The sequence below is a fragment of the Sciurus carolinensis genome, chromosome X, assembly GCF_902686445.1.
Source record: "Sciurus carolinensis chromosome X, mSciCar1.2, whole genome shotgun sequence".
NCBI lineage: Eukaryota > Metazoa > Chordata > Mammalia > Rodentia > Sciuridae > Sciurus > Sciurus carolinensis.
In genome coordinates, this window is record NC_062232.1 from 131260722 (window position 1) to 131274059 (window position 13338).

At 35.2% G+C, this 13338-nt stretch overlaps 1 protein-coding gene across 1 annotated transcript in view; it reads right to left on the reverse strand.

Annotated features, from left to right (window-relative positions):
• Positions 1–13338, reverse strand: part of Clic2 (chloride intracellular channel 2) — a 40851-nt gene continuing 27513 nt past the window's right edge. The window contains exons 4-6 of the mRNA XM_047537159.1: positions 6404–6510; positions 5617–5798; positions 1–4960 (exon numbers count right to left, since the gene is read on the reverse strand). Of these exons, the coding sequence (XP_047393115.1) occupies positions 4799–4960; positions 5617–5798; positions 6404–6510 (451 nt within the window). The 3' untranslated portion in view covers positions 1–4798. The remainder of the gene's footprint in view (positions 4961–5616; positions 5799–6403; positions 6511–13338) is intronic.

Below are 13338 nucleotides of genomic sequence, written 5' to 3' on the forward strand. Positions count from 1 at the left end.
AGTCCCACAATGGATGTTTTTGACCTATTCACTCTACTGTGCTGGTGGTATTAAAAGTGCATACATACATCAGTAATTATAAAATTCTATGCTTTAAATATGTGTAATACGTTAATTATAAATCAATGAAGTTTTTTTTTTTAAAAACCCTTTGTCCTATCCCTTCCAGCCCACACCCATGCATTCATAGAACACATATATTTAGAAGAGGCTTTCAGAGGCCAGAACATTTTTCTTCCTGATAAGTGTATATTAGACTATTGTTGCTTCAGAATTTTTTTTTGCTATGGGTTTTTTTTTTATTTTTACAGAATGTATTTTGATTCATTGTACCCAAATGGGGTACAACTCTTCATTCCTATGGTTTTACACACTATAGATTCACACCATTCATGTACTCATACATGTACATAGGTAATGATATTTGTCTCTCAAGTAATGAATTTGAAACACCAATTAAAAGTCTTCCCACAAAGGAAAGTCCAGGACCAGATGGATTATTGTTGGAATCCTACCAAACCTTTAAACAAGAACTAATCCCAATGCTCCTCAAATTATTCCTTGAAATAGAAAGTGGTGAAACACTTCCAAATTAGTCCTAAAAAGCCAGTGTCATGGTCATGTTATATCAAAACCAGATAAGGACACATCAAAGAAAGAAAACTACAGGCCAATATCCCTGATGAACTTAGAAGCAAAGATGCTTAGAAAAAATTTGCAAATCATATCCAACAACATATTAAGAAGACATAATTTAGCACCCATTCATGATAAGAGCACCGAAGAAACAAGGGATAGAAGGAACCTACTTCAACATCATAAAGGTTATATATGACAAACCCCAAGCCAACATCATAGTGAATGGGGAAAAACTAAAAGCTTTTCCCTTAAAATCTGGGACAAGACAGGGATGTCCATTCTCACCACACCAAGAGTGCTAGAAGTTCTAGCTGGAGCAATTAAGCAAGAGAAGGAAATAAAAGGGATAAAAATAGGAAAGGAAAAATCAAATTATCATTGTTTGCAGATGATATGATTCTATACCTAGATCAAAAAACTCCACCAAATGACTGCTAGGGCTAATAAACAAATTTGGGAAAGAAACATGTTATGAGATCAACATACGAAAATCAATAGCTTTCCTATATACCAACAATGAATCTTCTGAGGAAGAATTCAGGAAAACCATCCCATTCACAATACTCTCAAAAAATACCTAGGAATAAATCTAACCAAGGAGGTGAAAGACTTCTACAATGAAAACTATAGAACTTTGAAGAAAGAAATTGAAGACACGAGAAGCAGAAAAGAAAGTATTTCTCAAGAAAGGCAAAGGAAAGAAGACAAAGCATCTTTTTATGGGTTTGGGGGTTAAACTTATCCCAATTTCTAAAGATGTAGCTGAGGGCTGACTCTTGGAGTATGGACATGTAGTTACCCATCTGGAAGAGAAGATAAAGAGTATGTTAGAGGGTGAGGTGTCCCTCTATCCCTTTCAGCATGTGAACTGATGGAATTCTGGCCTTAAGCATTGTTACTGCACTGTATCTTCCATTGGGTCTCCACCTGGAGATTCCTTACCCTATTGTCTTAATGTACGTCTGTGAGCATTCTAACTATTGGACCTCCACATGCCAGATGAGGTCTTTCACATTTCTCCAAGCCATGAGCCATTAAGGACAGAATGCTGCAAAATAATGGAGGCTATGGGAGGCCTTACCCTGAGAGCGCCTGATGTTTTCCCACCATTTAAAAAAACTAGAATCCATTATAATGGATTAGTAATAGTTAGTTGGCTTGCAGAGAGATTAATAGATCCTGAGGCAACTGACAGAAAAGATGAAGGAAAAGACAAGGCAAGCATTGAGTAAGGTCTCCTATCCTTGTGGCACACAAGTAACACCCTTTTGACCCTGGACATGTTCAAGCAGCAGATTCAACAAAATGCCAGAAAACTGGAGACAGCTTTGAGAGTTCTAAGGGAGAGTCCTAAAATTTGGAGGAAGAAATGACCCTCGTGCCATAATCTAGGAAGAGAGAGAGCCTGTCAGGGTCCTACAGCTATGCCATTAAGGAGGGATGAGGATGAGAACTATCTTTGATGTCTGGAGAGAAGTAGGGTAGTACAAAAGAAAGTAGTGAAGACGAATCTGAAGCCTATGATCAGTCCAAAGACAGAACAGCAGTGAAAAAAAGATAAGGAAGAGTGTGGAGATTCCAGTGTGAGGAGGGGGAAAAGGAAAGAGAACAGAAATGAACACATAAGAATGTACCAAGCCTTTTCATAATACATATATTATAATTGCATGTCTAATTGCCTGTCTCCATTGTCAAACTGTATTTTGTGAGGCAGAAAATTCTATGACTAAAAGTCATAGAATAATCACAATTACAACTCTACCACTAACTAAATGAGTGAAATTAGGCGGCATATGTAACTTGTTTAAAGTTAATTTTCACTAGCAAAAATAAAAATAATGACTGAATCTCTCTGAGTCTATGTTATCTTATATCTAAACTTTGAATAATTTTTAAAACTATGTTTGTAATAAAAATAGTTATCCTGGACTTAGAAAAATTCAAATTAGTACTTTCTTTCATCTTGTTTTGTGGTGCTGGGGATTAGAACCCAGGACCTTGTGCTTTTGAAGCAAGAACTCTACCAACTGAACTATATCTCCAGTTCAGCTTTCTTTCATTTTGGAGTCATACTAGAGTATTTTCTAATAAGCTTGATTGAACTTATCAGACTCTCATTAGAGAATGTAACTTTTCTGTCCTACTGTATTTGACTAAAAATTCAAAATTGATGAAGTCATAGATGATTTGGAGACCTATAAACTTAGAAATGTAAATATGCAGAAATAGATATGTTCTTATGAGTTTATAGTTCAATAGAGAACTTCTTCCTGCTGGTTCTCTCCTAAGTAAATGACAACATTCGAGAATTGTGATTTTACATACTTCATAGAGTTGTTGTGAGTATAACAAAATAAGAATTAATAACACTAACTCAACTAATAATTACTGAATTAAAATTTATTGATGTCAGCTAAGAAGATAATAGGAAGTGAGGTCCATTTCCTTTGGTCCTGGCAGCCCCATTCAGCCTTCAAAAAAGATAATTATCTTTTTTGTCTAAGAGGGTAATTCTGAGATATATTAGTACTTATGGAATTGAGTAAGCACTTACTTGTCACAAATGTTCACCTTGTTATATGCTGGAGCTTAGTTGTGGCATACTTTAATTCTGTACAAATGGCTTCGGTTAATAAATTTCAGGGTGTGGTACTGAGAAGCATTGTTCTTTAAAACTGTAGATCTTAAACTTTACTTTAAAAATCATGTTACTGACATAGAAAGATTTGAGCTGTTCAGAAAAGTTACAGCCCCGCCATCCAGACAGGGTACAATCTCTCAGATCAGAAGTCTTTCAGCAAAGACGTCATATGACATAAATTTACCTTGACTCTATTTTTCAAGGACAGAATTTTGGGCCATTTCTATCCCTAAGCTTGGTGTTAACTCTTCACTCATTGCCTTATTTTTCTTGGAACCTATTAAAATACTACTTCATTTAACTTTTATCTAAACTCTATCCCTGTGTTTTCCTTTTCCCCCTCTTCATACCAGCGATCAAACCTGGGGCACTCTACCACTGAGTTACATCCCCAGTCCTTTTCATTTTTATTTAGAGACAGGTCTTGCTAAGTTTCTGGGGCTGCCCTCAAACTTGCTATCATTCTTCCTCAGTTTTCCAAGTTGGTAGGATTTCAGGTATGCATCATTGTTCCTGACCAGTGTTTTCCTTTTTGGAAGATGCAGTTTAGCTTGTGTTGAAAGCATAGGGGAACTTTGAAGGAGCAAGAGTTAAGTTCAGCTTTTGTTTCCAGACTTGAATAACTTGACAGTACTTTAACATGTGACATATAGAACAGGAATCTCAATACATATAATACATTTAAAATTCTATAGAAAATTTTGTGCTCATCCACTAAGGACTGAGTACTTTGTCTTTTTACAAATGGCAACAAGACTTCTTTTCGGTAAGCCAACTTTCTTAGTTTCCTTGTTTCTGACTAAAAGATCCAAATTGACTTTGCAGCTTTGCTATGTATTTGCTTCTGAGCTTGTTTTTTAAGAATTATATTTTATCAAATGAATACTTGCTCATTTAACAATAATATAATCCAGTCACAAAGACAGTCTGATCTCTGAGGTCGTCATATTTTTAGGTTTTGAAAGCTGTTCAAGGACCAACTGATTTTGGTCTCTTTAGTGATTTAAAAAAATAATTCTTTTAGAATTTGCTTCTCTGGGCTGTGGCTGTGGCTCAGTGGTAGAGCACTTGCCTGGCACATGTGAGGCACTGGGTTCGATCTTCAGCACCACATTAAAATAAATAAGTAAAATAAAGATATTGTGTCCATCTACAGCTAAAAATAATTTGCTTCTCTGATATGTTCACTCTCTGATCTTATTATTCATGTCATAAACTTATGTGCACATGAAACTAATAAAAACATAAAATTATCTTGATACTTTCCATGTCAGTCAAGGTTGCCATGGTTTGTCATAGGAATAAATAAAAATGAACCGAAAATGTGAAGATCTGTAAAATGCAGAATGAACACATTTTTTATGGTTACTTAGATACAGAAAATACAGAGTTCTTTTTCATAAATGGGTTGGATAGAGGAAATACTGTTTTTCACATTCTTATTTCTCAAAAATTTTCTAATGAAGCAGAAAGTGAAATCTGATAACAAATATAGCTTTTTCTCCTGAAAGAGTTATTTTAACTCTTCTGTTTAGCTACATTTGCATAGGTGTTTTCAATTTCTTTGTCTTTGGGGCAAGTGTGGGTAAATTCTTCACGAGCATAGGCATTGTGGAGATAGCGCCAGACTCCTGAGAATTCTGCTGGAATGTCAAAGTCACGGTATTTCTTAGCAGCAACCTACAATTTTGGAAAAAAGTGTAAAAAGAAGTTGGTCATAAAAAGCATCAGTAATGTGACTGTTATGTAGAAAGACATCTCGAAAATCAAGTATTATAAACTTAAATAATCTTGAATTTACTATTTTAATATTTTGTCTACAAATGTAGGCAACACTAAATGATTGGATCATGTTTATTTTGAGGTTATATTTGATTATGAATACATTTACAAGAAGGGGACACAGAAAAGGAGAGCATTTCACCCTCACTAGACTAGGAACTTATTAGGGTCCTGATTATGTCATTTTAATGTACTTTGTCAGGATATAACACAGTAAATTCTGTGAAAGTTCTCTTCAAAAATATTTGTTAAATTAATGATTAAATTATCAAATTATAATATGTTTTTCACTTGCTATGATCTAAAGCACTGTTCCAAGTATTTTTTCATACTTTAATTTATTGAATTTTCTCTTGAAAATTCTGTGAAAAGGATGGTACTATTATTCTTGTTCTGTAGACAAGATAGTAAAAACACCTTTTGATTTAGGAAGAAACAAGAATGTTCCAGAGGATATCATTATGAATCTTTTATCTTAAGAGAGAAAGGATACTTCGTGATAGGAACTCACAAACCCCTCCCATACTATTGTAGCCTCCCCTATAAAGACTTACTTTAATAATGTTCAGTTTGGGTAACAAGCTGCAGTCAGCCAGTGTTAGCTGATCCCCATCCAAGAACAATCTTCTGGAAACTCTGAGTTCCTCAGCATTGTCTGGATCAATTTCATCCAGAAGTGGGGTGTTTAAGTAGTCATCAAGACGTTTAAACTCTCTGAGCAGAGATTTTTCAAAATCTGAGGGAATTAAGTCATTAAGTTATTTATGAATGTATTATCCTCATATATACACTTTAAATATGCTTTTCACAATTTAGACATTTCTGTTTATATACATAGCTTACACTGGCTCTTGAATATCAACTTAACTATATAGAATGCTCAAATATTCAATGGTGAGACACAGATCAAATGGTGAGTAGAAATATATTGGATTTTTCTTGTGCAGGTGAAGTGGTAGGAGAGTCAAAGAAAAACAATATATGTTATCCAACAGAAGAGTCAGAAAATGGAAGAGGAGATAAAGTTTTCCTGACTCGGAGGATAGTAAATTTGTTCAAAAATGTTTGTGGGAAATGGTAGATCCTATAGTTTAAGGATTCTTAAAGATTCAGCTAGTTCATACTTGGCATGCCAATGCTTTAATTGAGCTAAGTTGGTAATTGCTATATTAATCTTTGATTATAAATCTAATAAAACTTTAAGCAAGGGAATTTCAGAGGAGAGAATAAAAACTGAGAGGAAGAATAAGCTGTTACCCAATATATGCTATATATTCAGGAAAATTCTATTTTAGCTGAGTGAGAAGGAGAAAAATAGAGATTTAAAGAAAGAAATCTTACTCTTATTTGCCTCCTTTTGTGTATTCTTAATGTATGCAGAGAATTTGGCAAAGAGGTTACAGCCCACATCAAAGGATTCCTTGTACTTGGGACTCAGGTGAGGATACCTTAAAAAGAAACACAAGGGAACTATCATTCACTCTATGTTCACTAAAGTTTACTGGGAAATTAGTGACTATAATTCAAAGTTTATTTACCTGTAGCAAGAATGTTTAAAGTGGTGGTAAATTTCCCATACATATTTTTTAAAGCCCATTTGTTACAAGATATGGAAAAAAAACCAACATATATTCAAAGATAAGTAGTAGAAAATATAGTTTTAAATTTGACGATTTATAAAGCAAATAAAGGAATAAAGAGGATGGAGATAATGGGGAAAAAAAGTTGTCAAGATATACTCCTCTTTGTAATACAAATTTCATTTACCATAATCAAATGAAATTATGTAATAATGTAATTAACCACACTAACAAATTAAATAAAACCTATATTATCATGAATAGATGCAGAAGAAGGATTCAACACAAAACAAGCACCTTGTAGAGATATCTGCACTCTGATGTTCATTGCAGCATTATTCACAAAGGTTATGATATGGAAGCAACCTAAGAATCCATTGATGCTTGTATGACTAAATAAATAAATTATGGTATATACATGAAATGGAATATCATTCAGTCTTAAAAAAGAAGAGACCCTGCCATTTGCAAATACATAAATGAACCAGAGCACATTTTACTGAGTGAAATAAATCAATCCCAGAAAGAAAAATACTGTATGCTCTTGCTTGTGTGTGGTATCTAAAAAAGTCACATGCATTGAAACAGGGAGTACAACATGTTATTAGGGTGATGGCATGGGGAATAGGAAATACATGTTAGTCAAAGGGGATAAAGTTGCAGTAATGTAGGATGAATAAGTCTAGAAATATAATGTATAATTCCAAGTTTAGAGTTAACAGTGTTTGCTAAGAGAGTAGGTACTTGTATCACACAAAATATGTAACTATGAGCTGTGGCGCACACCTGTAATCCCAGCAGTTTGGGAGGCTGAGGATGGAGGATCCTAAGTTCAAAGCCAGCCTCAGCAACTTAGTGAGGCCCTGAGAAACAGCAAGACCCTGTCACAAAATAAAAATAAAAAGGCTGGGGATGTGGGTCAGTGGTTCAGCGCTTCTGGGTTCAATCCCCAGTAACAAAAACAACAACAACAACAAAAAACAAACTATGTGAGGTGATGGATATGTTAATTTTTACAGTAGTAATCACTTCACTATGTATATGAAAACATTATGTTTTATAATTTCAATGTACACAATAAAAATAAAGGTTAAAAATCAATCCTGTTTAAAAAAAAAAAAAACCTTATTGGCAACTAGAAATGGTCAGGCTGAAACTTAGGTATCTTCCTTGATTTATCTATTTCCCTTCAACAATACATTTGACCCATCAGCAATTACAGTCAGCTCACCTTTCAAAATTTACCTAGAATCTGTCCACTTCTCACCAACTCCATTGTCCCTGACTAGTCCAAACCCTGTATTACTGTAATAGCTTCCTGACCATTCTTATTCTCCCCATTCCCATGCTTGTCTGTCATACCTCTGGAATACTCTCCATCTGTAACCAGAGCAATCATGTTAAAATAAAATGTAAATCATATCATGTCTCCTCTATGTTCATTACTCTGCAATAACCTCATCTTGCTCAGATTCACAGCCCAATTCCTCTATAAGGACTGATGTGATTGGATCACATCTTACTTGTCTGCTCTTATCTCTCACTCACTCACCGACCTTCTTCAAATACACCTAACTTCTACTCCAGGACCTTCTCTGTAACACTGGAACCCTTCTCCTGTTCTAACACCCACTACTTTCTTCCTTTGGTTTATTGTTCTCCTTGGTATTTTTCATCATCTAAAAGAATTTACATTTTGTAGAGAGAAGATGCAGATTAGAGGAAGGATGCACTTCTCAGCAGTTCCTCAGTACCCAACTTATAAAGCAGTAAAACTGCTTCTCAGAGAGGTGGGTAATTAAGGGAACTCACTGAAACTTAATATTGAACTGTGAAAGGAAACATGGACACACAGAAAGTCAGAAACTTGAGCATAATATAAGAAATAACATGTTAGAGATGTGCCAGCTTGGCCACCAACAGCAGCAGTGATGGTAGCTCAGGGGAAAAATCTCTAACACATTCTTTCTGGAAATGAAAGATACAATAGATCAAATTAAAAATTCACTTGAAAGCATTACTAACATAGATTATATTTTGTAGAAAATAGAATTCCAGTCCTTGAAGACAACATATATCAACTTGAATACATAATATACAATAAAGGGAAAAAAGATACAATATGACCAGAATATAGAAGAACTGTGGGATAATATTGAGAGATTATATCTTAGAGTCACTGGGAAAGAAGAAAACATACAGGTACAGGTCAAAGGTATTAAGAATATTTTCAATGAGATGATATCAGAAAAATTTCCCCATGATAGAAATGAGATAGACATCCACATAAAAGATGCATACAGGAACTGAAACACACTAGATCTGAAAAAACCTTTCCAAAACACACCATAATCAAAATGCCTAACATATAGTATCAAAAGTTGTAAGACTGAAACACCAGGCCACGTTTAGAGGCAAATCAATAAGGTTCACTTCTGACTTCTCAACTCAGACCCTAAAAATAAGGAGGATCTGGAATGAGGTACTAAAAGCTCTAAAAATTTGCCAGACAAGCTTACTATATCCAGCAAAGCTATCTTTAAAATTGATATAAAAATAAAAACTTTCCACAACAAGGATAAACTAAAATAATTCACTAAGAAGAATTCACCACTAAGCCAGAACTACAAAGAATATTTAAAGGCAAACAGAAGAACTCAGAAACAAACCCAAAAGCTCCCAAACAGATGGACGCTCATTAGAAGAGAAACTAACTAAATGAAAATCAAGATAGAATTAAATGTAGCAAAGAAACCAAAGTAGCAGGAAATAACAAACACCTATTCATAACAACACTGAATGTAAATGGTCTTGACTCCTCAATTAAAAGACACAGATTAGCAGAATGGATCAAAAAACAAGATTCAACTCTATGCTGTCTGCAAGACTTATAGGCAAAGACACCCATAGTCTGAAGGTAAAAGGATGGAAAGAATATTCCAATTCGAAAAGAGTTAAAAAAAATAGCAGGAGTAATTATTCTCATGTCTGACAAATTAGATTTCAAGCAAAAATTAATCAGAAAAGACAGATACATCCTGGTAAAGGGAACAATCCAAGAAAAAGGTATGATAGTAAATATATATACCCCAAATGTCAGAGTACCCAATTACATAAAAAAGTTCCTTAACATTAAATCTCAGACAGACACAATACAATATTACTGGGTGATTTCAACCCACCCTTATCACCAAAGAAAATCATCAAAGCATTAAACCAATAAAGATATTTCTGACCTAAATACTACAAAAAAGTGGATCTAGTAGACATCTACAGACTATTTTGTCCCAAAACAGAAGAATTTACCTTCTCAGCTCATGGAACATTTTTTAAAACAACATATTCTATATCACAATGTGAGCGTTAGCAAATACCAAAAAATATCTGTATAATCCTGTGCATCCTATTGGATCATAATGAAATGAAGCTAGAAATCAACATTAAGAAATAGAATAGAAACCACAAACACATGAAAATTGAGCAATAATCCTTTAAATGAAGAATGAATCAAAGAAGAAATGGGAGAAGAAATCAAGAAATTCTTGGAAGCAACTGAGAACAGATATATAACATATCATACTTAGTATGAAAGCAGTACTAAGAGGAAAATTTGTAACACTGAGTGCCTACATTAAAAAGTACAGTTGGGAGGCTGAGGCAAAGGGATCACAAGTTCAAAGTCAGCCTCAGCAAGTTTGTGAGACCCTAAGCAACTTAGTGAGATCCTGTCTCAAAATTAAAAAATAAAAAAGAAGGGCTGGGGATGTAACTCAGTGGTTAAGCACCCCTAGGTTCAATTTCCAGTACCCCCTCAAAAAATGGATCCCAAATAAATTTGCCTTAAGGTCTTAGAAAAGGAATAACAAACTAAGCAAAAAATCAGTAGAATACAGAAAATAATTAAGATCAGAGTTGAAATTAATGGCATTGAAAATTTAAAAAAAATACACAGGATCAATGCAAAAAAGAGTTCTTTGAAAGACAAGTAAGATCGATAAACCCTTAGCCAAACTAACCAAAAGAATGAGAAAGCAGACCCAAATTAACAAAATTAGAGATGGAAAAGGAGGTATTACCACAGACCCTTATGAAATCCAGAGGATCATAAACTATTTTGAAAATTTATATTCTAATACTGGGAAATCTAGAAGACATTGACAAATTTCCAGAATATATGACCTGCTCAAATTGAACTAGGAAGATAATAGAAAACCTAAATGAGTCAATATCAAGTAATAAAATTGAAATAGCAAGTAAAAGTCTACAAAGAAAAGCTCAGGACCAGATTCTCAGTTGAGTTCTTCCAGACCTTTAAAGAAGAATTACCACCAGAATTAAATTATTCCATGAAATTGAAAGGGGAACACTCCAAAATACATTCTATGAAGCCAGTATAACCCTGATAACAAAACCAGATATACATATCAAGGAAAGAAAAATACAGAACAATATCTCTGATGAACACAGATGTCAAAATTGTTAATAAAATATTAGAAAAATACATTAAAATCACATCAAGGAAATAGGACACCATGACCAAGTGGGCTTCATTCCAGGGATGCAAGGTTGGTTTGACATGTGCCAATCAATAAATGCAATTCACCACATACATAGAGTTAGGGACAAGAATCATATGATCATCTCAATAGATGCAGGAAAGACTTTTGATAAATGCAGCACCCATTCATTTTAAAAATGCTGAAGAACCCAGGCATAGAAAGAACTTACTTCAATATTATAAAGGCTATACATGACAAACCTGAAGCCAACATAATAGTGAATGGAGAAAAACTGAAAACATTTCCTCTAAAATCAGGAACAAGACAAGGATGTCCACTGTCATCACTTATATTCAATATAGTTTTCAAAACTCTAGCAAGAGCAATCAGGCAAGAGAAGGAAACTAAAGGGATAGAAAAATAAGAAGTCACACTAACTCTGTTTGCTGATGACATAATTCTATATCTAGAAGACTAAAAAGAATTCCAGAAGACTTATAAAGCTGATAAATGAATTAAGTAAGGTGTCAGCATACAAGATCAACATCCAAATCAATATCTTTCCTAAACTCTATACTCCAACAGTAATTCTGCTGAGAAAGAAATCAGAAAACCATCCATTTTATAATAACCTAAAAAAAACTGGTAATTAATCTATGAGGTGAAAGAGCTCTACAGTGACAACTGTAGAACACTGGATAAAGAAATTAAAGAAAACCTTAGAAGATGGAAAGACCTCTCATGTTCTTGGAGAGGCAGAATTAATATTATCAAAATGGCCATACTACCAAAAGTGCTATACAGATTCAATGCAATCCATTTCAAAACACCAGTGGTATTCTTCACAGAAATAGAAAACATAGTCCTAAAATTCATTTGGAAAAACAAGAGACCCAAAACAGCCAAAGCCATGCTGAGCAAGAAGAGTGATGCAGGAGGCATCACCAATACCTGATCTGAAATTACACTACAGAGTTATAGTAACAAAAACATCATGGTACTAACACCATAACAGACATGAAGTCCAGTGGAATAAAATAGAAGACACAGAAACAAACCCACATAGATACAGTCATCTGATACTTGATAAAGATGCCAAAAATATGTTGGAGAAAAGAGCCTTTTAAACAAAAGGTGCTGGGAAAAAAGAAACAGATTCCTATCTCTCACTCTGCACAAATATCAGGTAAAATTGAATCAAAGACTTGGAATTATACAAGAAACCTTGCAAGTGCTTGAAGAAAACATAATGTCCACAGTTCATCATATAGGTACAGGCACCAATTTCCTTAACAGGACCCTTAAAGCTCAAGAAACAAAACCACAGTCAAAAAGTGGAATGCCATAAAATTTAAAAACCTCTGTACAGCAAAGGAAAGGATTAAGAGAGTGAAGAGAGTAATATAATATAAAGCTGCTCCCCAGGCCCTTTACACTGCAGTCATTTCCCCACCTCCCAACTTACAGCCTAGTTTGTCATTCTGTGAACATCCTAGCCAGCCATGGGTTCATCAGTCAGCTGGCAAGTATTCTTCTCTGTTATTGGTCCCTGTTAGCCTGCGGAATTCCACTGCTTAAGAATGGCTCCCCACCATTTTCTCTCTCTCTCTCCTCCTCCTCACTTTCATGCTCTCTCCTCCATCTCACTCTCTCTCTTGCACATGTGCTCTCTCTCTTTCTCTTTCTCTCATTTTCTCTCTTACCCTGCAGGGAGACACTCTGCCTGTTTGCTTAATAAACTCTCTTATGTGAGTTCCCATGTCCGGAGTGGTTTCCGGGTTCTTACATTGGTGCCGTGACTCGGATGGGCTCTTCCACTGTCTCTTAAGCAAGTGAAATCCCATCTGATGCCCCAGTGCCTCCCAGACATGGTCTCACCTTCCAACGGTCTCACCTTCCATTCACACTGACGCTCTGCTCTGCATCCATCACCAGACTTCAGTTTGGTGACTTCCCTAGGTAGGTTCCCCTAGGCCGACTTAAACACTCCTCTGCTGACCTGAGAAGTGACTGTTGAGTGGCCGGGGCTCTTGAGGCGGCTGAGGGGTGGGAATACCCCCAGCCATGACTTTTATAGTTATGGCTGGTGCCCTTAGTCGGTCTTATCTGCCAGGTGGGTTCCAATTTTATGGTGGAGATTCTCAGGGTTGAGGCTCCTCTTTGCGCTCGCTCTCTCTCAAAAATCCTGATGTCAGGT